General features: G+C 42.0%; 1 protein-coding gene across 2 annotated transcripts in view; it reads right to left on the bottom strand.

Moving 5' to 3' along the window:
* Window positions 1–4,636: 4,636 nt before the first annotated feature.
* LOC122559860 (monocarboxylate transporter 2-like) overlaps window positions 4,637–26,497 on the bottom strand; it is a 185,515-nt gene continuing 163,654 nt past the window's right edge. For both annotated transcript variants that reach the window (XM_043709985.2, XM_043709984.2), the window contains exon 5: window positions 4,637–14,586. In XM_043709985.2, coding sequence (XP_043565920.2) covers window positions 14,321–14,586 — 266 coding nt within the window. In that variant the 3' untranslated portion in view covers window positions 4,637–14,320. The remainder of the gene's footprint in view (window positions 14,587–26,497) is intronic.

Below are 26,497 nucleotides of genomic sequence, written 5' to 3'. Positions count from 1 at the left end.
GGTCCAGGAAGGGGAGGGAGGTGTCAGAGATGGTCCAGGTAAATTTAAGGTCAGGGTGGAATGTGTTGGTGAAGTTGATGAATTGCTCAACCTCCTCGCGGGAGCACGAGGTGGCACCAATGCAGTCATCAATGTAACGGAGGAAGAGGTGGGGAGTGGTGCCGGTGTAATTACGGAAGATCAACTGCTCTACGTAGCCAACAAAGAGACAGGCATAGCTGGGGCCCATACGTGCTCCACCTCGTGCTCCCGCGAGGAGGTTGAGCAATTCATCAACTTCACCAACACATTCCACCCTGACCTTAAATTTACCTGGACCATCTCTGACACCTCCCTCCCCTTCCTGGACCTCTCCATCTCCATCAGTGACGACCGACTTGACACTGACATCTTCTACAAACCCACCGACTCCCACAGCTACCTGGATTACACCTCTTCCCACCCTACCTCTTGCAAAAATGCCATCCCGTATTCCCAATTCCTCCGCCTCCGCCGTATCTGCTCCCAGGAGGAGCGGTTCCACCATAGAACACACCAGATGGCCTCCTTCTTTAGAGACCGCAATTTCCCTTCCCACATGGTTAAAGATGCCCTCCAACGCATCTCATCCACATCCCGCACCTCCGCCCTCAGACCCAACCCCTCCAACCGCAACAAGGACAGAACGCCCCTGGTGCTCACCTTCCACCCTACCAACCTTCGCATAAACCAAATCATCCGCCGACATTTCCGCCACCTCCAAACAGACCCCACCACCAGGGATATATTTCCCTCCCCACCCCTCTCCGCCTTCCGCAAAGACCGTTCCCTCCGTGACTACCTGGTCAGGTCCACGCCCCCCTACGACCCACCCTCCCATCCTGGCACTTTCCCCTGCTACCGCAGGAACTGTAAAACCTGCGCCCACACCTCCTCCCTCACCTCCATCCAAGGCCCCAAAGGAGCTTTCCACATCCATCAAAGTTTTACCTGCACATCCACTAATATCATCTATTGTATCCGTTGCTCCCGATGCGGTCTCCTCTACATTGGGGAGACTGGACGCCTCCTAGCAGAGCGCTTTAGGGAACATCTCCGAGACACCCGCACCAATCAACCACATCGCCCAGTGGCTCAACATTTCAACTCCCCCTCCCACTCTGCCGAGGATATGGAGGTGCTGGGCCTCCTCCACCGCCGCTCCCTCACCACCAGACGCCTGGAGGAAGAACGCCTCATCTTCCGCCTCGGAACACTTCAACCCCAGGGCATCAATGTGGATTTTAACAGTTTCCTCATTTCCCCTTCCCCCACCTCATCCTAGCTTCTAACCTCCAGAAACTCGATCCCCTGACCTGTCCGGACTTGTCCGACCTGCCCAGCTCCTTTTCCACCTATCCACTCCACCCTCTCCTCCCTGACCTATCACCTTCATCTCCTTCCCCACTGACCTATTGTACTCCATGCCACTCTCTCCCACCCCCACCCTCCTCTAGCTTATCTCTCCACGCTTCAGGCTCTCTGCCTTTATTCCTGATGAAGGGCTTTTGCCCGAAACGTCGATTTTGCCTGTCCTCGGATGCTGCCTGAATTGCTGTGCTCTTCCAGCACCACTGATCCAGAATCTGGTTTCCAGCATCTGCAGTCATTGTTTTTACCTCATGGGAAATGTATGGTTACTGGGATGGTCTGGGTGGGATGCTCCTCAGAGCGTTGATATGGGCTGAATGGCCTGCTTACACACTATAGGGATTCTATGATTAGAACTTCACCTGTTTCTATGAAATTCTGGTTTCAAATACAACAAAACATTTAAACAAAAAAAATGAGATTTAACTTCAATCATTTTTTCTCAAGGTCTGTGATTCTACTTGTTTAATAATATGTAATTATTCATTATGGCAGCCCTATAAATGAGCTGTAAATTTATCTATCAGTAAAGTAGATACTGGACCTGTGGTAGGTGGCCCACAGGATGGACATTGGAAAGCCCTAGTTTCAGGTCTTTACTAATGTTTTTATTTGTCCTTTTTCCTCATCCTTTTGTGTTCTCCCTTGTCATGCATTCTTCTATTATTCATGTAAATAACATAAGTCTCTTTCCTCACCCTCACCATTAAATAGATCTTTATTTATGTGTGAAGTCTCATTCACGTTTATTGCAGAACATATTTTTCTTGGACTCTATTGAGCACTGTCTTAAAGGTTTATCCTTGCTTTCATACCACACTGTTTGTTAGTTTTGCTGTTCACTTTGTTTTCCCAAAATTACTCTTAGGCTGTTAATGTTTCTCTAATCTATTATAAACCCCTCAGTTATTAACTTCAAACATAAAGCAAATCTTGGCAGGATTTACACACTTAATGGTCAGGTCCTAGGGAGTGTTGCTGACCAAAGAGACCTTGGAGTGCAGGTTCATAGCTCCTTGAAAGTGGAGTCGCAAGTAGATAGGATAGTGAAGGCGGTGTTTGGTACGCTTTCCTTTATTGGTCAGAGTATTGAGTACAGGAGTTGGGAGGTCATGTTGCAGCTGTACAGGATATTGGTTAGGTCACTGTTGGAATATTGCGTGCAATTCTGGTCTCCATCCTATTGGAAAGATGTTGTGAAACTTGAAAAGGTTCAGAAAAGATTTACAAGGATGATCCCAGGGTTGCAGGGTTTGATCTATAGGGAGAGGCTGAACAGGCTGGGGCTGTATTCCCTGGAGCATTGGAGGCTGAGGGGTGACCTTATAGAGGTTTACAAAATTATGAGGGGCATGGATAGGATAAATAGACAAAGTATTTTCCCTGAGGTGGGGGAGTCCATAACTAGAAGGCATAGGTTAAGGGTGAGAGGGGAAAGATATAACAGAGACCTAAGGGGCAACCTTTCCATGCAGAGGGTGGTACGTGTATGGAATGAGCTGCCAGAGGAAGTGGTGGAGGCTGGTACAAATGCAACATTTAAAAGTCATTTGGATGGGTATATGAATGGAAAGGGTTTGGAGGGACATGGGCCAGGTGCTGGTAGGTGAGACTAGATTGGGTTGAGATATCTGGTCTGCATGGACAGGTTGGATCGAAGGGTCTGTTTCCGTGCTGTACATCTCTATGACTCGATGACATTATACTATGGTCAGTAGTGCCTAGATATTCCTCTACTTTTACTTCTCTAATGGCTATATTTCATTCTTCATCATTATTAATAAATCCTTCCTTGTTGGGGAAGCAATGGCCTACTGTTATTATTGATAGACTGTTAAGAGACCCAGGTAAAGTTCTAGAGACATGGCTTCTAATCCCACCACAGCAGATGGTAGAATTTAAATTCAGTCAAAATCTGGAGTTAAATATCTAATGATGACCATAAGACTATTGTCGATTTTTGAAAAATCTGATCTGGTTCATTAATGTCTATTAGGGAAGGAAATATTACCTGGTCTGGCCTATATGTGACTCCACACCCACAGTAATGTGGTTGATTCTTAACTGCCCTCTGGGCAGTTAGGGATGGGCAATAAATGCTGATCTGACCAATGACACCCACATCCTATGAATCAATAACAGAATACAGTCGGTTCTGCTTTAACATGTGTTACTTCAACACTAACTGGCTATGATGCGATTGAAGAATTTAGACCATTATTTGTAGAACACAAACTTTCCTTACCTGGATTGATGACTCTGGTCCCATTGGTTTCAATGGTGCTGCTATTACGCGATTTTCTGATAACATGGGAACATAACTATCACGTTATGAGGGCGGCACGGTGGCACAGTGGTTAGCACTGCTGCCTCACAGCGCCTGAGACCCGGGTTCAGTTCCCGCCTCAGGCGACTGACTGTGTGGAGTTTGCACATTCTCCCTGTGTCTGCGTGGGTTTCCTCCGGGTGCTCCGGTTTCCTCCCACTGTCACAAAGATGTGCAGGTCAGGTGAATTGGCCATGCTAAATTGCCCGTAGTGTTAGGTAAGGGGCAAATGTAGGGGTATGGGTGGGTTGTGCTTCGGCGGATCGGTGTGGACTTGTTGGGCCGAAGGGCCTGTTTCCACACTGTAATCTAATCTAATCTAATGTTATATGAGAACAGACTATATTCTGAGTTAAAAAGGAGTCCATTCATTTTGTATGACCTCCAGCTCCTTAACTTCTTTACTCTTCTGACTAACTAATTTTAGAATCATAGACATGCTTGTAATTATATGCTTTCACATATTTTAGTACATTAGATACTCTGTGACTTGTCATCCTCTTGCATTGGAAGTCAAAGAGAAATAGTTTTGAGTGAGACACATTCCAATGGATTGTACCCAGACTTTTGCTCATATCTTCTCATAGCAGAGAGCATTTAATAAATCTGTCCTGTAGCCTCTTTTGTGTAGCCCAGTGCTGCAGACAATACTCCAAATATGCTCTTAAAACTATTTTGTAGAAATTCCGTGTTTTACAGATCAATGTTTATATTCTCTCTCTCTCTCTCTCTCATTATAAAGCTATTCCAGTATTAAATTTTACAATTTTCCTTCTTATTTCAAGTCAATGCCAATGATTGCATTTTGGGAGTAATTGTCATTGTGGAGCATTTCATAGAGCCTTTGGATATGTAAGGAACTACCTGAAAAAAATTTGTCTTCTGTCTCATCATTGGAAACAAAATCACAGCACAAGGTAATCAGAAAATCAAAATATTTATTAAAATATTAGATTTTGTAAATAACAGGAATATTCTTACATGTTGTTCAAGATGCCCCTGAGCTAAAATGATTTATAACTGAAAGACAATCGATGATATTGTTTTAATATAGAAAACCAAATAATGTTTCATCCAATGCACAAAAATAAAACTAAGTATAATGATAAAAGCTTACAGTAATATAAATGATACATAAAACATTGAAAATCATAAAGAAATACAGATCAGTTTGCTCTTGTGAGTGCACAGTTTTCCCCACTTATTAAATTACATTTCAGTTCTTCTCAAGATCTGGTATATATTTCATATCCAAGAGTATTGCTAAATACCAAATTATAGAAAGGAAGTACAATATTCTTTTTTCTAAAAAAAGGCTGCACAAAGAACTCCAGAAATAAAACATCTAGAGCCAGAAATGGCTTCGTATTTGGAGATTGTACATTTGCACTGAATAAATTCATTTTAAGGTTATACTGAAAGGAAATGGCCAGTGCAGCCTGATCATCTAATATAATTTATAAAGTACAGCCTTTGGGACAGAGCCACTGCATTAACACTTTACTAAACTATAAAAAAAAGTTACTTTACAAATAGATGCATGTTATGGCTTTTAGTGTGTCCTTCTTCGCCAACCTTTGCTGCACATTTGCCATCATGTGTCCCATCTGATCTGTCGGGTTTCTCATGAATTGACAACCCTGTCACTCAGTGATTTGACAGAGGGAACAGCTTGTGCAGGGCATTTACTGTTCTTTCTTTCATTCCTGCACAGGTGGAATCCACTAAACCTCTCAATATTGAGAGAGTCCACATCAAAAGCCAGTTCTGGAGCAGGAGACATGATTCCCATGAACTTCAGAGAGAGTCAAAGAGCTGACTGCCTGCAATAGCAGATCATTCATGGTTTGGCTTTCTCATTAACACACTGCCCAGTATTCTTGTTATCCACTTACAGGTTGCAGCATGTTGGCAAGGAACATTTTATTACCACCCTTTATATATATATACATATATATATTATATATATATATAAAATATAGATAATTATTATTTCAGCATAATCTATTTCACTGAGATAGTTTCAGAAGACAGAGAACATAAGGGCCACAAAATATGTCTGGATTATGATTTATTTCAACAAGAAATTACATTTAATTTGATCTTTTCTTAACAGGTTTATAGCAACACTTTAGGGCTAATTTCCTGACTTCATGTTCCTGGCAGGGGATACCTTAGAAACACAAAGTTCCAACTCAGAAACCAGCCATGCTAAACTGGCTGTTACCTGACTGCGTCAAAAAGTGTCCTCACTTTGTCCTGTTACATGACAGCATTTGTCTATCCTTTAGCACATTCCTTCCACCCCCTTTCTTTTTCAGCTGTCACACGGATTATGAATGAGTGTCAGAGTTTACACCTTGACCAACAGACTCAGAAGTGACTCTCACAGCCTCACATCTCACATGCACAATGCGGTTTCTCATGCCTTGAGTTCTTAATCACTTGCCTTCCAATTTGTGTACTTGCCTTCTCAATCTCTCTACTCGAAGGAGGCATGCTTAAACCACTATCAGTTGTCTCTCTTCAATGAGAAAGCAGCCTTCTGGTCTGGTCAGAATATGGCGACTTTACCCCTTACTGTGGCCCCTTAACTTTTATTTCCTCAATAGCTCCTCATTGGGCAAGTACCTTTACTGTGGCCTCACACAATGTTCTGTCCGAGTCATTAGCTGTGTTTCTAATACTGACTGCTGGTGAGGGGAAGTCAGGAAATTATCCCTCCAATATCAAAACATGGATTAAGATAAATTTACTTTGAGTATTGTCATTGGAAACCTAGTAACACACATGGGTCAGCCAACTCTTAAGGATTCCTATTAAATCTAGTTTAGGTATCTAGACTAATCAATAAACCAAATATTCACGGCTAGCTTTCACAAATAAATAGATATCACAACATTCCTAGTCCCAGCAGATAGACTGATGCCAGGTAGAAAGGTGGATTGCAGATGACAATACTAGTGTCAGTTCTGCTTTGTACTCTAGAAGCACCAAGATCAATTTATTCAGGAAGACCAGGCTTTCTGATTGTTTCCCTGTCACTGCTACAAGGAATGGACTTTGGAATAAAATCGCTGTGGGGGTTTTCCCAATCTTCTCTCCTCATTTCAGCATAAGGTGGCTAAGATCCCAGAGAAACAGTGTGAATAGAATTTTCCACCGTCTCTCCCAGTCTTCCCACCAGGCTTCTGAAATGGCAGGAGTGATTACGATAACTCCCTTAGGAAATACTCTCAAGTCTATCCATTTGACTCAAAAGTCTTTGTTAATTCTTTCTTGTTTATAGGCTCTATGTTACATAAGTATATACAAGACTGGTCCCACAGAAATGGTTGTTATATAAAGACCAACCACTAATCAAGTGCAGTTTTAACTACAGATACATGAGTTTCAATTGATATTTGTAAGTGGTTTTGCCACTTAACATGAGAACATTTAGCAACTGATTCACAATGCTACACCATCAAATTTTTGCATTTAGAATAAAAAGTAGTGGAAGGAATTTTAAACATTAATTAAATCTTTACAAACTATTAATAGATATATAGCTAAAAATACCAGGGACAAAAATGGCTTCTGGATTTATCGAAACTGTTCATGACACCGTCCTTCATGGCACAGCCAAAAGAAAGGAAATCTTCAAAATAACAGATTTGTTGTACCACAATAAAAATGATAAAAAATATTTGTGATTCTGTTTGAAGCATTGAGCACTACATTGAGTTCACCCATGCAAAACAACGATAACAATGTCAGGCTTCCATTTGTCACTAGAACAGTTGCTAGAAATTTGTTCCAGAAGAACAATTTTGTGAACGTACTTAAATTAAACATTAATATCAATAGTTTTAAATAAATAACAATAGCCTTCCAGTGCTAGATATTCCATTCACTGTTTGAAAAGTGCGCAAGTCTATTCAGTTTCTTACAACCAACTCCAAATCTTTAATGCTGGTTTTTCTATTGGTAGAATGAATGAAATGTACAGACTATGTCAATGGAGTGCCATCAATATTTGTTATATGTTGTTTATGTGAAGGTAACGTGAGTGACAATAATACAGGGAATTGTAGGAGCAAATGCTGGAATCTGTACTGAAAACATAAACAATGCTGGAAGTCACAGCAGGTCAGGCAGCATCTGTGGAGGGAGAGCAAGCTAACATTTCGAGTTGAGATGACTCTTCATCAGAATTGAACTGTTTCCCCAACATTGGACCCCAAGATCTCAAAGAGAACAGAAGCAGAAAAGACCCTTATTTTCTCATGTGTTAGGTTGACAATGGGAGTTAACCCTAACCTGAGGATAGCATAACTATCTATAATATTCATAACACCTTCATATGCCCCTGAGGGAACTTGTACGTACAGTTTGACAATGTGAATTGGCACTTTTTTGTCCTGAAGGGCCTCCCAGTTTATCCTGATGTGGGATACCGATAACTGGCCCTCATAGTTATCTACATCCAATTTCTATGTCATTTATTCTGTGGTCTGAGCCTCATCCCAACCTGAGTTGAGCCGCTGAGTGACCAGAGAGATATAAAGGGATTGTTGCTCTTGCAAGTTATTACAGGACAGCTGGAAGAAATCCAATTCATCCAACTCCTTAAAGTTAAGCTACTCTCAAAACACACATCACTGCTTTTGCTGTACAGGAAGTGTTTAAACTCAAGAGCGCAACAGTGGAATCTGTCATAAATTCATACACTAATCTTACAAGTCTCCTTACACTTAAAGATGGAATTATAATAACTTTGAAAGAGTCATCTTGGGGAGGCAGGTTCAAAGAATTTAGTAAGAAGGATTTTATGGAATTGTTTAAAAAAAAATGTTGGACTCATAAAAATATAAGTAATATCTTTAGATATGAATGGGCACAATAATGTAGTTTTCTCACACAGACACACACGCGCACAAGTACACAAAAGCACACACGCGCACACAAACACACACCTGTTTGTAGAGACTTTGGAGGAAAGTATTACATACATTGTAATAACGTCTCTGAGCCACAAACCAATATTTACAAAGATTGCTTGACAGCAGCTTTTCATTTTCTCAGAAGGGAAGCACAGAATGTTAGTATTTTCATAAACACAGCTCATGTTGTTATTTGGAAGGCTGGTTATTGAACAAATTGTCTCTCAATTCACTATGTACAACAATTCATTCCTGTAGCTGTACACAGAGATACAGGGCTCTGTTCTCTTCCTCACAGGCATGAGTCTGCAGATGGGCGTGGATGTTAAGATTTAAGGTGCTGTTGGTGTGAAAAACTAATTACAGCTCCAGTACAGTGCTCAAAGTTATTCACTCAGAGAAGAATTGCTCTTGGGAAGTGGGAGTTGCTGGAGAGGCTGCATTTATTGCTTATTCTTAAGCATCCTGAGAAACTGGTAATTCCTTGTGAAGGTACAGAAAAAGAAATCACCTTTCCTTTTGTAAATTGGACAGCCTGAGTCAGTCTTTTGAGACCAATGGTTCTCTAAATTGACTGCTAAAGATACAGAAGATAAGTATGTTTTGAACCACCTTTAGAATTAGGATAGAAATCCCAAGAAACAAATGAGGTCAAACCAGGTCACATTGGTATTCAGTTTACACATGCTCAGTTGTCCTTATCTGATTTGTCCTTCCTGCCTCAGTCTCTTTTATTCACTTTTCCTTCAACAATCAAATAAATCCATTCCTAAATGTTGACACGATAGTCTCTGCTTTAATCACTAACTCCAGCAATGTGCACCCCAGCCTCGATAAGCGACTTCTCATCCTCTAACTTGCTTCTTTTTAATCACATAGCTCTCTTTTCAATCACAACATCTTCCACATTCACAAAGGGAAATTAGTTCGCCCCCTCTACAAGGCATAACCAATTGACCCAGTACAGGCAGGCACTCCCTGCAGGGAGCTTGGTTTCCATTTGATCTTAGTGCCATAATGATTTACTTTTCAGAAAACAGAAATATATTTTTATAGTGTTGGCCTTCTCTGATCTGCCTTTGGTCATTTTGACCTCATTTTCTTGGCTTTACTTTGAGTGGAAAGAGACAGTGCAGATATCAATCAAAAATCCTGTTGTACTGGACTAAATAATAGTTAAAAAACAACCTGTTGGACTATAACCTGGTGTGTGATTTTTAACTTTGTCCACCCCAGTCCAACATCGGCTCCTCCAAGTCACAAATAACACACAACAGATACACTATGCAACCTCTGCAGTTTGTCACGGAGATGACAATAAACTGCACATTTAGGGCACAATTCATCCCTCTCTGCAGATGGTGAGAGAGGTGACAAGAAGAGAAAATAATTAGCCTTTGAGTGGTAGTGGCCTACCTCTTGCTATCTAACCAATTAAGTACTGGGTGAGAAGATCCATTAGAGAGTTTGTCAAGTCGCCAGCAATAAAGACCCTTTAAGTGGTCAACTAGTGACCACTTAAGGGCCTCAAACAACAACTCCCTGATTATCTATCTCCCTGGCAGGTTTCTTGACTGATGACTTTGTGGGGTGGGGGAGGATTTGGGAGGGATCTCTAGATGCCTCAATCTAGTGGCAATCAGTGATAAGAAAAGGAAAGATGGCAAGGGGATAACCTTTGAAAGTCACCTCTCTGCCCTTGCCCCCTGACCACTCCCTCTTCCTGTGAACACCTCCCTGCAAGAGGACATCATTGTCTTCTTGTTGTTGGATTCCCCCGAAGAACAGGCTTCAACCAATGGTCTTTAGGAGCCATATGTTTTCGGCATCTGATTTTCTAGGAAACTACTGTTGAGGTCTGCGATATGCCAAGAAGCTTACCAGGGAATGTAATGGGATGGGATCCAACTTACTCTCTCTATTATGAGGATGGCAAGTTAGTCACATGCCAGCCCTTAAGCATAATCTGAGCAAGCAAATATTTTATATCTTCTGTCTGAAAGGGCAATGCCAGTTCAAGCGACAGTTTGTTGGAAAGAAATAACAAATGTATAACAAATGCAATTTCCAACCATTAAAATCATAAGATTCACACAGATGTTGAAAGAGTATTTGCATTTTAATTTGTGCTTTTGGGATAGCTATTACACAGTAAACTGATTGTTCTGCATCACTTTTGTGCGATTCTGCTTGAGTTGCTAGGCTAATGAAGACTTGTGACATTTTGTTTCAACTTTTGACATCATTGTATTGGTCACATCGCAAATTCTACTGGGGATTAACAGATCAAACATTATGCATAACCAATCATATTTGGCTCTGCTTATATTGAACCCAACATTTGTCTCAATTATTGATAAAGGTGGAGGAAAAATCATGTCATCCCTGTTTTTACTTTGTTTTTAGTTCATTCTAGAAAGGAACATCAGCTGTTATTTTAAAGTCAACACATATTACTACTCAAATAGTTAGCTTCATATGTTGTAGCCTATTCAATTGTAAGTTTCAAGACATATCTACAAAGGAAGTTACCATGTAGGCCTATCTATATTAAACTTTTCCAATACTTGAAATATTTAGCTCTGTTGCAGTTGAAATTCTTTTATTGGGCCTAAGTGGGTGGGCTCAGTGGCTGGCTAGATGGTTTGCAATGTACAGTGACACCAAAAGCACAGGTTCAGTTCCCATACCAGCCAAGGTAGCTTTAAAGCTGCCATTTTCTCAGTCTTGCACCTCATCTGAGACCTGGTGACCTCCAGGTTAAACTCATTGCCAGTTATCTCTCACTAATGAAAGGACCATGAAAGAATGATATGCTGCAAATAGCTGTTTTCACAAAATGAATTTGATTTAGCAGACATGGGAAGTCAATGCGCTGGTTGTTTCATAGCACACGCAATAGAGTAATTTCAGAAATGGCCCATTGAATTTGGTCACTAAACTCCAATCTTCAGTCTTCAACATCATCCGAGCTGCAGGGGGAATTAATACTAATATCCCATTTGCAGAGAGAGCAAGGCCTAGAGTCAAAAGCACCATCAAACAGGCAGTAAAGCTTCCCCACAAGGCCCTGCATAGCTCCCCCTTCAGTCAGCAAGATGCTTGCTATTGTTTACTGAAAATAGAGGACATTTTGGACTTTGATGTGCAGCCATGTCAGGTACATCAGGAAGTTTCTTTACTCAAAATGACTGCCTTACCTCCAGAACTTACTTCTTTCTTTAATTGATTGACCCAAGTGCAGCATCAAGGGTCATGAACCCCAATACTTCGGGAAAGATACTAAGGGCTGTAATACTAGTTACCAGTAGCAGGTGACCGGATTGTCAATTTTCTTTCTATTTCCATCACATCTTAAAATATGAATACACCGTCTGCATGTGAAAACCATGTTGAAAGTGGGAAAATAAATCTGGTCACTATTATTTGGGGACGTTTGTAAGCTAACTAGCTGAATGAAGAAGTGACAGAATCTGGGCGCAAAACTGTTTTTTTTGCAGAGCACCTGATTTTTGAAGTCCACAAGGTGTACTGCAGAAACTAACCTTCCGGTTTCCTGCCCAGTCTGTCAGCTATAAGTTAACTCTTACAGTGTATGCCTTTATATTTTGTAGGAGCAGAACAAGACTGCTTGTGATTGCACTCCAAATATTGCAGGTACTTTGAGAATTTCCCTGGTTACTAGTTACAGTCTTACTATAGAAGGCAAGAGGTAGTGCTAAGTTTAGGAACTTTTCCCAAACTAACCACACTGTCAGTGAAATTAATGCACAAGATTATACTAACTGGAGTCAGCAATGACATAGTAGGGTGTGATGACCCTGTCCAGTTATCTTCAAATTGTCTATGGTCAGTCCCAGCTGTATTGCTGTGTGAAGAGCCACAAATGGACATTCCCTAACTGAGAACAAGAAGGGAAAATCAACAAGAGAGCGTCTCTCTTGCAATTATTTACCCCAACAATGATATGAGCTGTTTTTACTCTGTACTAAAGCCTCACCCTTATTCCATTTAAAATCTGAACCTTATTTCATAATAGGGTTTTGTTAGAAAATAAAAACTGTTCCATCATAAAATTCTGCTTGGTGTCTCGAAAATACCACAACAGAAATATTGTACATGCAACCTAAAAACCTTAGTTCAAATCAGAACTAATGGCACCAATCTAGTTTAGTAGGATTATCGTACAAAAGTCTTTAAGAAAATGCTGAGGATTTCCTTTTGTGACTTATATGTGGATGATAAAGAGAATCTTTGAGCATGAGGTAATGGAACATTTTAGCATTAGGCCCTCAGTGTCTTCAATGAGAACCTTCAGATCAGAAATGGTGCAGCTAATTGCATTTTACTGCACTATGCCCAAAGAAAATATTCCATGCTAAACTGAGAGGTGTGCGCTAATGCTATTTATCCATTTAATACTAGCCAACCTGTGGCTTTGGAGTGGGATTGCCAATTTATAGCACCAACAACTTGCAGTTGTTTAGCCCCTTTACTGTAGAAAAATGCCTTGAGGCAGTTCACAGGAGCAATTATCAGACAAAGTTTGACATTGCGTCAATTGATGCCAAAATATCAGGCAGTGTGGTGCTGTGTTGCTGACTGTCATTAAGAATTGGCCAAAATTCATTTCACTTCAGAGCCTTAAACTCTAGAGTATTTCAACATCGATTTCATTTTCAGTTGAATACTTGAGCTTAGATTTTCTGATTGGCATTATTTTAAAATTAAAGAGGTTACCACAAGTGTTAAAACAACATTGATTAGAAAAGCTAGGCTTAAGGGCCCCTGTCCCTCAAGCTCTCTCTGATATCTGGTTAAAATCTTTTTTTGAGTGGCAGAGCTCAATTTAGTTCATTTACTAGACTTTAATCTATTTAATCTCAAAACAAAAGAACAGTAAAGGCAGGGCCTTTGCGCTCTTCATTAGCTTTCTTGAAAGTCAAACTTAATGAAAGGTTGTTTTCAGGTCCATAGAGACTTGGTTAGAAAGGGTCATCTTTGCAGGAGGAACAGGAACATATTGTCAATTATTCTTAGTCTAGTGCCCTCTTCTGAATGAAGTATACAATACATTACTGACTCTTTTGCCTGCAGCCTGACTCTGCACTGTTATTGAGCCTGAACATCTTGATTTGTGTGGCTCCCAGCACAGATATCCTAGACTGGTTATAAATTTTTTAAAAATATATAGTGCATAGTAACAACAAATGGAGTTCAATAGGGAACACACTACTGGCTCCATTTATTTTGTGGAGTTACTGTACTATGAAAATTTGCTGAGCAGCAACAATTACGGTATGGGTTTGAAATAGCTGCCATCGCATCAGACTGTAAAGGTGAGCATTTGGACGGAATACATTGACGGAGATTTTATCTCCCTCTATTTTAACCCCCAGAAATGCACTATTCCTTTGTGCCTGGATAAATGTGGCATACTTAATTGACAGTGCAGGGCAGCAGCAGAATCATCTTTGATGCCCCCTAAAGAACTTTAAGCTGGGGTAATGTGTGAGACTCAAAAGGTAGGGACGTCAGGTTTAATGAGGGACGCAAGTGCTTATGCAGCTGAAAATACCTACCCTTGTGGACAGGCCCACCTTCTGAAGTGAAATGAAAATTTTGACACTCATATCCAAGTGCATCCAAAGAGCAAAATCAGGTCAACATTGGGTAGTGTTTAAATATTAGTTTCCTTCTCAGAAGACATTCCCAATAGCATCTGAGGATTAATTTCAATATCATCAGTGCCATTATCACAGATATCATTGAGTTCTGCATCATCGATTGGTGCCTTCCTCTTTTCCTCCTCCATCTTCTTCTCTTTCTCCAAAAGCCGATAGTTGATGGCGTTCGCAATGAATAAGAAGATGCTTGCTATTATCACAATGCTTCCACACACTAGGTACATGTACTTGTAGTCATGGGTTATGTCCACCAGCCATCCTGAAAGACAACAGGGAATTTATTTTGTGTTTAACACATGAATTGTAACTCATTCGGAACATCTAAAACAAGACAATTAACAAATCATAGGGATTAAAGGGATTTTCATGCAAAGGGTCGTCAGGAAACTGATTTCCAAAGCCAGGCACAAATTTTCTGACGGTTATGACATTTAATTAGGTCTGAGATGAGCAGAAATTTCTTCACTTAGAGAGTGGTGAACCTGTGTAATTCTCTGCCACAGAAAGTGATTGCGGCCAAAATATTGAAAGTTTTCAAGAAAATTACATCAGTGCTTTGGAATCGAGATTATTTTGTGGGTGGGTTCAGCTGTCAATAGGAGGTTTTTTAAAATAGTGCAAAAGAAGTTTGATTTTGTCTGGACATAATTTACAAACTCTTTGACTTTTTGTATTGTAAATTTTGTAAATGTTACCCCTGAATGAATAAACTCTCCCTTTCCTTAGTGAGTCGGAACAATGCTTTTACTCTGCAGCTTTGCTCCTGTAAAATTGAGGATCTCCATGACATTATTAAGTTTTGATTCAAATGGAAATTGTGAAATACGGAGAATGGCATTTGTGAATTTCTTGAAATATTTCACAGACTTGTGGGAAATTCAAATATCGGTTAAAGGATAATGTTGCTTAATATTATTAAACCTGAATGGTTTTTTTTCTATATTTCCACATTGTTCAATGGCAGCACTTTCATGTGGAGATTGTGGATTCAAGCCCACTCCAGAATTTCACTTCATCATCCAGGCTGCGATGACGGTGTAATACGAAGGGAGTGTCAGAAGAGCAAAAATGCAGATGCAACATTAAACTGAGGAGGCCTCATCTGTCTGCTCAGGTAGATGTGTGGGATCCAATCCCCTAACCAACAGCATTAAGACAGACTCAATGGACATTCATTCCTTGTGGAACCTTGCTATGTTCAAATTGGACAGCCAAGATTCTGAACCTTTCAAAGAACAACTGCACAAGATGTGAACAGTGTACTGATGACGTACGAGTAGATAGATGAATGCATTCTCTCAATGCTGACACTTTAATGCAGTACTCATGAAATTTTACCTTTCCAGATGAGCTGATAAACTCTTTAGGAAAGTTCGCATTGAATTAATTCATAGAAACTTTGCTCCTTTTGAGGACGGGGGTGGGTGGGTGGGGAAGGAATGTAGGGAACTTGTTGCTGGCAAACTTTCTGCTGTGTTTGTCCCATTAATGAAAACATTTAATAATTAACCACTTGTCAGGGATTGATTAACTACGAGGGTTAGCAGGGGTTAGTTTGCTTAAAACAGTAAACATTATTATAAATTATAAACAGCATTATAAGTTATAAAGCAGACGTTACAGCAGCCAAATTATTTCAGTTTGCAAGCCTTGCAAAACCCAAAGCAGAATGACTGGCATACAGAGTCACAGCATTGCATGCGCAAGGTGCATGGAGTATTTAAAGGGTAAAATCTGTTAAAGCCAAGGTGCACACACAACAGTGTAAAGGCAAACTACTTTGGATGCTGAAAATCTGAGACAAACACAGAGAATGCTGGACAGAGAAATAGAGCTAACGTTCCAAGTCCAGTATGACTCTTCAGAACCCACTCATTAGTTCTGATCTTGCCAGACCTGTTGAGTTTCTCCAGAATTCTCTGTTTTTGTTACACACATAACAGTATTTGCTTGAATTACTATAGTGACTACATTTAGGAAGTATGTTATTGTTGTTTGTAAAGCATTGAGAGAGCCCAAAGGTTTGATAGGCACAAAATAATTCAATTTTCTGTGATAACTCATATATCACTTCCAATACCAAAAGATGATGAAAAAGTGAACAAGTCCAGACAAATCAAATAGGGGATCTGATAGTGGTATTATCGCTGGTTAATCCTGAGAGCCAGGTAATATGCTGAGGGCCTGGATTGGAATCACACCCTGGAGGATTGGGGAATTTGAAATCAATAAAAGTTTGGAATTAGGAGTCTAGTGATGACCAGGAATCAATTTGGAAAAATTAATCTGGTTCACTCATGTCCTTTCGGGAAGGAAGCTGCCATCCTTATCAGGTCTGGCCTACATGTGACTCCAGACCCACAGCGATGCAGATGACTGTTAACTGCCCTCTGGGATAGGCAATAAATGCAGGCCCAGTTACTGATGCCCCCCTCCTGTGAATGATTTTTTTTAAAGCGCAAAGGCATTTTCTAATGTTATTTTTAAAATAAATTCAAAGTTTAAAAATAAAAATGATGGTTGTCTCACTGACTGTGTTGCAATCACTCTAACTTGGAGTTCTGATCCAGCTAGGTCCTAAATCTAACACCATGCAAATATAGTCTAGGAGAGCCTGATGAGGTGTGACATGCATGGATTTCCAGAAGGCAGTTGATATAGTGTCACGCAAGAGACTTTTGAGGAGAGTTATTGGTTGTCATTTCAAAGCGACAGAAGCAACATGGATAAAAATTGACTGAGTGATAGGAAACAGAGAGTAATTGTCAATGGATACTTATCAGGCCAGGGGAAGGTTTATAATGAGTTGCCCAGGGGTCAGTATTGGGACTTTTGCTTTTTCTGATATGTATTAATTTTCAATATCTTCATGCAAACAAGGCAATTTCAAAGCTTGGAGATGACACAAAATTTGGAAAAATTGTACACTGTCAGGAGGACAGTGTGGAACTCAAAAATGTCATATTCAAATCGAATAGTAGGTGGATAGGTGACAGATGAGGGTTAATGCAGAGACAGTTGAGGTGTTGCATTTTGATAGGAGGAACAACACAATTAAATCAGGAATACAATTCTGAAGAGAGTGAGGAGCAGAGACACCTTGGTGTATATCTGCACTAATCATTGAAGGTGGCAGGACAGGTAGAGAGAGCAGTTAATAAAGTACACAGTGTTCTCAACTTTACTAACAGGGGCATGGAGTACAAGAGTAAGTAGGTGATACTGAGCTTTGACAAGACACTTAGAGTCATAAAGTCATAGAGATGTACAGCATGGAAACAGATCCTTCGGTCCAACCCATGCATGTCGACCAGATATCCTACTTAATCTAGTCCCATTTGCCAGCACCCGACCCATATCCCCTTCCTATTCATATACCCATCCAGATGTCTTTGAAATGTTGCAATTATACCAGCCTCCACTTCCTCTGGCAGCTCATTCCATACATGTACCACCCTCTGCGTGAAAAGGTTGCCCCTTAGGTCCCTTTTATACCTTTCCCCTCTCACCCTAAACCTACGCCCTCTAGTTCTGGATTCCCCACTCCAGGGAAAAAACTTTGCCTATTTATCCTATCCATGCCCTTCACGATTTTATAAACCTTTATGAGGCCAGCCCTCAGCCTCCGATGCTCCAGGGAATACAGCCCCAGCTTATTCAGCCTCAAATCTCCCAACCCTGGCAACATCTTGTAAATCTTTTCTGAACCATTTTGGGTTTTACAACATCCTTCAGACAGTAAGGAGACCAGAATTGCTCGCAATATTCCAACAGTGGCCTAACCAATGTCCTGTACAGCCACAACATGACCTCCCAACTCCTGTACTCAATACTCTGACCAATAAAGGAAAGCATACCAAATGCCTTCTTCACTATCCTATCTCCCTGCAACTCTACTTTCAAGGAGCTATGAACCTGCACTCCAAGGTCTCTTTGTTCAGCAACATTCCTTAGGACCTTACCATTAAGTGTATAAGTCCTGTTAAGATTTGCTTTCCCAAAATGCAGCACCTCGCATTTATCTAAATTAAACTCCATCTGCCACTCCTCAGCCCATTGGCCCATCTGGTCCAAATCCTGTTGTAATCTGAGGTAACGGTTTTTCGTTGACAACTGCACTTCCAATTTTGGTGTCATCTGCAAACTTACTAACTGTACCTCTTATGCTCACATCCAAATCATTTATATAAATGACAAAAAGTAGTGGACCCAGCACCGATCCTTGTGGCACTCCACTGGTCACAATCCTCCAGTCTGAAAAAAACCCCTCCACCACCACCCTCTACTTCTACCTTCAAGCCAGGTCCGTATCTAAATGGTTAGTCCTCCCTGTATTCCATGAGATCTATGAGGAGAAAGTGAGGTCTGCAGATGCTGGAGATCAGAGCTGAAAATGTGTTGCTGGAAAAACGCAGCAGGTCAGGCAGCATCCAGGGAACAGGAGAATCGACGTTTCGGGCATAAGCCCTTCTTCAGGAATGAGGAAAGTTTGTCCAGCAGGCTAAGATAAAAGGTAGGGAGGAGGGACTTGGGGGAGGGACGTCAGAAATGTGATAGGTGGAAAGAGATCAAGGTGAGGGTGATAGGTCAGACTGGGGTGGGGGCGGAGAGGTCAGGAAGAAGATTGCAGGTTAGGAAGGCGGTGCTGAATTCGATGGATTTGACTGAGACAAGGTGGGGGGAGGGGAAATGAGGAAACTGGTGAAATCCGAGTTCATCCCTTGTGGTTGGAGGGTTTCTAGGCGGAAGATGAGGCGCTCTTCCTCCAGCCGTCGTTTTGTTGTCGTCTGGCGATGGAGGAGTCCAAAGACCTGCATATCCTTGGTGGAGTGGGAGGGGGAGTTGAAGTGTTGAGCCACAGGGTGGTTGGGTTGGTTGGTCCGGGTGTCCCAGAGGTGTTCTCTGAAACGTTCTGCAAGTAGCCGGCCTGTCTCCCCAATATAGAGGAGGCCACATCGGGTGCAGAGGATGCAATAGATGATGTGTGTGGAGGTGCAGGTGAATCTGTGGCGGATATGGAAGTTTCCTTTGGGGCCTTGGAGGGAGGTGAGGGGGGAGGTGTGGGCGCAAGTCTTGCACCTCCTGCGGTCCTCATCTACCACCCCACCAATCTCCATGTACAGCGCATCATCCGCCGTCATTTCCGCCACCTCCAAACGGACCCCACCACCAAGGATATATTTCCCTCCCCTCCCCTATCAGCATTCCGTAAAGACCACTCCCTCCGTGACTCCCTCGTCAGATCCACACCCTCCACCAACCCAACCTCCACTCCCGGCACCTTCCCCTGCAACTGCATCTTTCTTATAATAGGGCGAACAGAACTAGAAGCAGTATTCTAAATGCGGTCTAACCAAAGTTTTATACAGCTGCAACAAGATCTCACGACTCTTAAACTCAATCCCCCTGTTAATGAAAGCCAAAACACCATATGCTTTCTTCACAACCCTGTCCACTTGGGTGGCCATTTTAAGGGATCTATGAACCTGCACCCCAAGATCCCTCTGTTCCTCCACACTGCCAAGAATCCTATCCTTAATCCTGTACTCAGCTTTCAGATTCGACCTTCCAAAATGCATCACCTCACATTTATCCAGGTTGAACTCAATCTGCCACCTCTCAGCCAATCTCTGCATCCTGTCAATGTCCCGCTGCAGCCTACAACAGCCCTCTATACTGTCAACGATACCTCCAACCTTTGTGTCATCTGCAAACTTGCTGACCCATCCTTCAATCCCCTCATCCAAGTCATTAATAAAAATTACAAACAATAGAGGCCCGAGGCCAGAGCCCTGTGGAACACCACTCACCACTGACTTCCAGGCAGAATATTTTCCTTCTACTACCACTCGTAGTCTTCTGTTGGCCAGCCAATTCTGTATCCAGACAGCTATGTTCCCCTGAATCCCATTCCTCCTGACCTTCTAAATGAGCCTACCATGGGGAACCTTACCAAATGCCTTGCTGAAATCCATATATACCGCATGCACAGCTTGACCCTCATCAACTTTTCTAGTCACATCCTCAAAGAACTCGATAAGGTTTGTGAGGCATGACCTGCCCCTTACAAAGCCGTGTTGACTGCATTTAATCAAGCCATGCTCTTCCCGATGGTCATAAATCCTATCCCTCAGAATCCTTTCTAACACCTTGCAGACGACAGACGTGAGACTTACTGGTCTGTAATTGCTGGGGATTTTGCTATTTCCTTTCTTGAAGAGAGGAATTACATTTGCCTCTCTCCAGTCCTCAGGTACGACTCCAGTGGAGAGTGAGGATACAAAGATCTTCGCAAGTGACGAAGCAATTGCATTTCTCGTTTTCCAAAGCAGCCGAGGACAAATCTGGTCCGGGCCTGGCGACTTGTCAATCTTAATGTTTGACAAAATGTTCAGCACATCAGCTTCTTCTATCTCTATCCATTCCAGCATGCACACCTGCTCTTCAAAGGTTTCATTCACTACAAAGTTTGTTTCTTTCATAAAGACAGAAGCAAAAAACTCATTTAGGGCTTCCCTACCTCCTCAGACTCCACACAAATTCCCTATGCTATCCCTGATCGGCCCTACTCTTTCTTTGACCATTCTCTTAAGTGTAAAATGCCTTTGTGTTCTCCCTAATCCATTCTGCCAAGCCTTTCTTGTGCCCCCTCCTGGTTCTTCTCAAACCATTTTTGAGCTCCTTCCTTGCCTGCCTATAATCGTCTAGAGCTCAGCTTGACCCTGGCTTCCTTCTTTTTCTAAACCAAACCCTCAATTTCTTTAGTCATTCAGCCTTCCCTATATCTACCAGCCTTTCCTTTCACCCTGACAGGAATATACTTTCTCTGGATTCTCATTATCTCATTTCTAAAGGCTTCCCATTTCCAGTCGTCCCTTTACCTACGAACATCTGCCCCCAATCAGCTTTTGAAAGTTCTTGCCTAATACTATCAAAATTTGCCTTCTTCCAATTTAGAACTTCAACTTTTAGATCTGGTCTATCCTTTTCCATCACTATTTTAAAACTAATAGAATTATGGTCACTGGCCCCAAAGTGCTCCCCCACTGACACCTCAGTCACCTGCCCTGCCTTACTTCCCAAGAATAGGTCAGGTTTTGCACCTTCTCTAGTAGGTACATCCACATACTGAATCATAAAAAATTTCTTGAACACTGTTAACTAATTCCTCTCCCTTAACACTATGGCAGTCCCAGTCTATGTTTGGAAAGTTAAAATTCCCTACTATAACCACCCTATTATTCTTACAGATAACTGAAATCTCCTTACAAATTTGTTTCTCAACTTCCCCTGGCTATTAGGGGGGTCTATAATGCAATCCCAATAAGGTGATCATTCCTTTCTTATTTCTCAGTTCTGCCCAATAACTTGCCTGGAATTCCTGGGAATATCCTCCCTCAGTACAGCTGCAATGCTATCCCTTATCAAAAATGCCACTCCCCCTCCTCTCTTGCCTTCCTTTCTATCCTTCCTGTAGCATTTGTGCCCTGGAACATTAAGTTGCAAGTCCTGTCCATCCCTGAGCCATGTTTCTGTAATTGCTATGATATCTCAGTCCCATGTTCCTAACTATGCCCTGAGTTCATCTGCCTTCCCTGTTAGGCTCCTTGCACTGAAATAAATGCAGTTTAATTTATCAGTCCTACCTTGTTCTCTGCTTTGTCCCTGCCTGCCCTGACTGTTTGACTCGCTTCTTTTCTCAACTGTACCAGTCTCAGATTGATCTCTTTCCTCACTATCTCCCTGGGACCCCCTGCCCCCACCTTACTAGTTTAAGTTCTCCCGAACAGTTCTAGAAAATTTCCCTGCCAGTATATTAGTCTCTTTCCAATTCAGGTGCAATCCATCCTTCTTGTACAGGTCACTTCTACCTCAGAAGAGTTTCCAATGATTCAAAAATGTGAATCCTTCTCCCATACACCAGCTCCTTAGCCATGCACCTACTCTTGACCTTCTCTTGGGAAATAGGGCAGGGCAGGTGACTGAGGTGTCAGTGGGGGAGCACTTTGGGGCCAGTGACCATAATTCTATTTGTTTTAAAATGGTGATGGAAAAGGATAGACCAGATCTAAAAGTTGAAGTTCTTAATTGGAAAAAGGCCAATTTTGATAGTATTAGGCAAGAACTTTCAAAAGCTGATTGGAGGCAGAAGTTCGCAGGGAAAGGGACGGCTGGAAAATGGGAAGCCTTCAGAAATGAGATAACAAGAATCCAGAGAATGTATATTCCTGTCAGGGTGAAAGGGAAGGCTGGTAGGTATAGGGAATGCTGGATGACTAAAGAAATTGAGGGTTTGGTTAAGAAAAAGAAGGAAGCATATGTCAGGAACAGACAGGATAGATTGAGTGAATCCTTAGAAGAGTATAAAGAAAGTAGGAGTATACTTAAGAGGGAAATCAGGAGGGCAAAATGGGGACATGAGATAGCTTTGGCTAATAGAATTAAGGAGAATCCAAAGGGGTTTTACAAATATATTAAGGCCAAAAGGGTAACTAGGGAGAGAATAGGGCCCCTCAAAGATCAGCAAGGTGGCCTTTGTGTGGAGCCACAGAAAATGGGGGAGATACTCAATGAATATTTTGCATCAGTATTTACTGTGGAAAAGGATATGGAAGATATAGACTGTAGGGAAATAGATGGTGACATCTTGCAAAATGTCCAGAGTGTAGAGGAGGAAGTGCTGGATGTCTTGAAATGGTTAAAGGTGGATAAATCCCCAGGACCTGATCAGATGTACCCGAGAACTCAGTGGGAAGCTAGAGAAGTGATTGCTGGGCCTCTTGCTGAGATATTTGTATCATCAATAGTCACAGGTGAGGTGCTGGAAGACTGGAGGTTGGCAAACGTCGTGCCACTGTTTAAGAAGGGTGGTAAGGACAAGCCAGGGAACTATAGACCAGTGAGCCTGACCTCGGTGGTGGGCAAGTTGTTGGAGGGAATCCTGAGGGACAGGATGTACATGTATTTGGAAAAGCAAGGACTGATTCAGGATAGTCAACATGGCTTTGTGTGTGGGAAGTCATGTCTCATAAACTTGATTGAGTTTTTTGATGAAGTAACAAAGAAGATTGATGAGGGCAGAGCAGTAGATGTGATCTATATGGACTTCAGTAAGGCGTTCAACAAGGTTCCCCATGGGAGACTGATTAACAAAGTTAGATCTCATGGAATACAGGGAGAACTAGCCATTTGGATACAGAACTGGCTCAAAGGTAGAAGACAGAGGGTGATGGTGGAGGGTTGTTTTTCAGACTGGAGGCCTGTGACCAGGGGAGTGCCACAAGGATCGGTGCTGGGCCCACTACTTTTTGTCATTTACATAAATGATTTGGATGCGAGCATAAGAGGTACAGTTAGTAAGTTTGCAGATGACACCAAAATTGGAGGTATAGTGGACAGCGAAGAGGGTTACCTCAGATTACAACAGGATCTTGACCAGATGGGCCAATGGGCTGAGAAGTGGCAGATGGAGTTTAATTCAGATAAATGCGAGGTGCTGCATTTTGGGAAAGCAAATCTTAGCAGGACTTATACACTTATACACTTAATGGTTAGGTCCTCGGGAGTGTTGCTGAGCAAAGACCTTGGAGTGCAGGTTCATAGCTCCTTGAAGTGGAGTCGCAGGTAGCTAGGATAGTGAAGAAGGCATTTGGTATGCTTTCCTTTATTGGTCAGAGTATTGAGTACAGGAGTTGGGAGGTCATGTTGCGGCTGTCCAGGACATTGGTTAGGCCACTGTTGGAATATTGCGTGCAATTCTGGTCTCCTTCCTATCGGAAAGATGTTGTGAAACTTGAAAGAGTCCAGAAAAGATTTACAAGGATGTTGCCAGGGTTTGAGGATCTGAGCTACAGGGAGAGGCTGAACAGGGGCTGTTTTCCCTGGAGCGTTGGAGGCTGAGGGGTGACCTTATAGAGATTTTAAAAATTATGAGGGGTATGGATAGGATAAATAGGCAAAGTCTTTTCCTTGGGGTTGGGGAGTCCTGAACTAGAGGGCATAGGTTTAGGGTGAGAGGGTGGTACGTGTATGGAATGAGCTGCCAAAGGATGTGGTTGAGGCTGGTACAATTGCAACATTTAAGAGGCATTTGGTTGGGTATATGAATAGGAAGGGTTTGGAGGCATATGGGTCGGGTGCTGGCAGGTGGGACTAGATTGGGTTGGGATATCTGGTCGGCATGGATGGGTTGAACCGAAGGGTCTGTTTCCATGCTGTACATCTCTATGACTCTATGGCTCGAAGTAAAAAAGACTTATATTGAGCTCATACAAAATTCTTTAGATCCAGTATAAAAGTGTTGCCCATAGGCAGCTCGGCTATCTTTAGAGGTGAAGGTCAACAACTTAATAATGTTGGCAAGAAATGAGAACTGCTGAGAATCTGTGAAATGATAATCTCTCCTCTAGTGGCAATGTTGAGTACTTTAATGTCACTGTTGAGTCATTCCAAGGTCACAAAAGAAACATTCAAATGTCAGGCAAAGCCAAAAACGTTGGCAGTGCCCTCACATACTGAAATAACTGGCACACTTAACTCCACAAGTGTCAGTCCCATTGAAACATGCAATACAATGTTGTGCTTTGGTGTGTAATACCATGCTAAAGTAAAGGAGGCAACTGTGTCTGAAAAGATTTACAGGGACGTCTTGTGTCACAGTGTGAATCCTGTTAGCTGCATACAGGGTAAACGGTGACAATATCTATGACCAAGACAGTCAAGTGTGTTGTGAAGAAGCCTAAAAATGAAAAGGAGCAAACTACTGCAGATACTGCAGATACAAAAAACTGAAAACCTTAAGTTATCTCGAGGCAGTGACTTAAAAGAAGTTCTGGGATTTGCATATTAAACCATCGAACCCGGCCCATATCCCTCCAAACCCTTCCTATTCATATACCCATCCAAATGCCTCTTAAATGCCAACTTTTATAGGTGCGCCATCGAGAGCATTGTGTCTGGATGTATCACTATCTGGTATGGCAACTGTACCATTCATGATCGGAGACGGTTACAGTGAGTGGTGAACTCGCCCCGGACAATCACAAAGGCCAACCTCCCATCTATAGAATCCATTTGAGATTCAACCGACTCTGGTGGTGTCATCAGCGAACTTGTAAATGACATTAGTTCGGTATTTGGTGACTCCTGATCAAGGGCTTATGCCCAAAATGTCAATTCTCCAGGCCCACTGTCAAGGAAAGGCCGCCAGCATTCTCAAATATCCATCCCACTCCGGTAATGCTTTTCTACAACCTCTACCATCGGGGAGAAGGTACAGAAGCCTGAACACATGCACCAGCCGGTTTTGAAACAGTTTCTACCCTACTTTGTTAGAATACTGAATAGACTCACAAACTCTTAACATTTACCTGTTCCTGTATTTTTCTTTTTGCTGCTGTTTACCTATTATTTACTTACCTTTGCCACTTAACTCTGTGATCTGTAAGACTGTGCCTTGGTACATGTGACAACAAATTCAATTCAATTCAAGAATAGGCCAGAATGGGCAGAGATTGAAATGAGCTGAAGAATATTACAATCTTAGGATGGGTCAAGGTCATGGAGGGTATCACTGGCTAGGCTAGCATTTATTGCCCAACTCTAATTGCCCAGAGGGCAGTTAAGAATCAACCATATTGCTGTGGGTTTGGAGTCACAAATAGGCTAGACCTGGTAAGGATGGCAGTTTCTTTCTCTAAATGGCATTAGTGAACCAGATGGGTCTTTAGCAACAATCAGCAATGGCTACACAGTCAGCATTAAGCTAACTTTTTTTTGCTTTTCTCACTGAACTCTACTTTAAATTAAGATATGAAGCTAAGTCCCTGGAACATTTAATAACAACTGAAAGAACTGGATGCTGTAAATCAGAACCGGAAATAGAAAATGCTGGAAAAGCTCAGCAGGTCTGGCAGCATCTGTGGAGAGAAATCGGAGTTAACGTTTCGGGTCCAGTGACCCTTCCTCAGAACTGATGGCAGCTAAGAAAATCTTGAGTTTTTATGCAGAAGATCGGGTGGGGGAGGGGGTAAAGGAGTAAACGATAGGTGGAGACAGAGCCCAAAGTGAGAGAAGAACAGTTGGACAGACCAAACGTGCATAATGATCTAGTTAGGAGAGTGAATAGCTGTTTTAATGGAGACCGTTAGTGGCTGACAATGGGTTGTGGA

The sequence above is a fragment of the Chiloscyllium plagiosum genome, unplaced genomic scaffold, assembly GCF_037043375.1.
Source record: "Chiloscyllium plagiosum isolate Xiang-an unplaced genomic scaffold, Cpla_swu_hap1 HiC_scaffold_19, whole genome shotgun sequence".
NCBI classification, from domain to species: domain Eukaryota; kingdom Metazoa; phylum Chordata; class Chondrichthyes; order Orectolobiformes; family Hemiscylliidae; genus Chiloscyllium; species Chiloscyllium plagiosum.
This window is presented reverse-complemented; position numbering and strand designations above follow the sequence as displayed.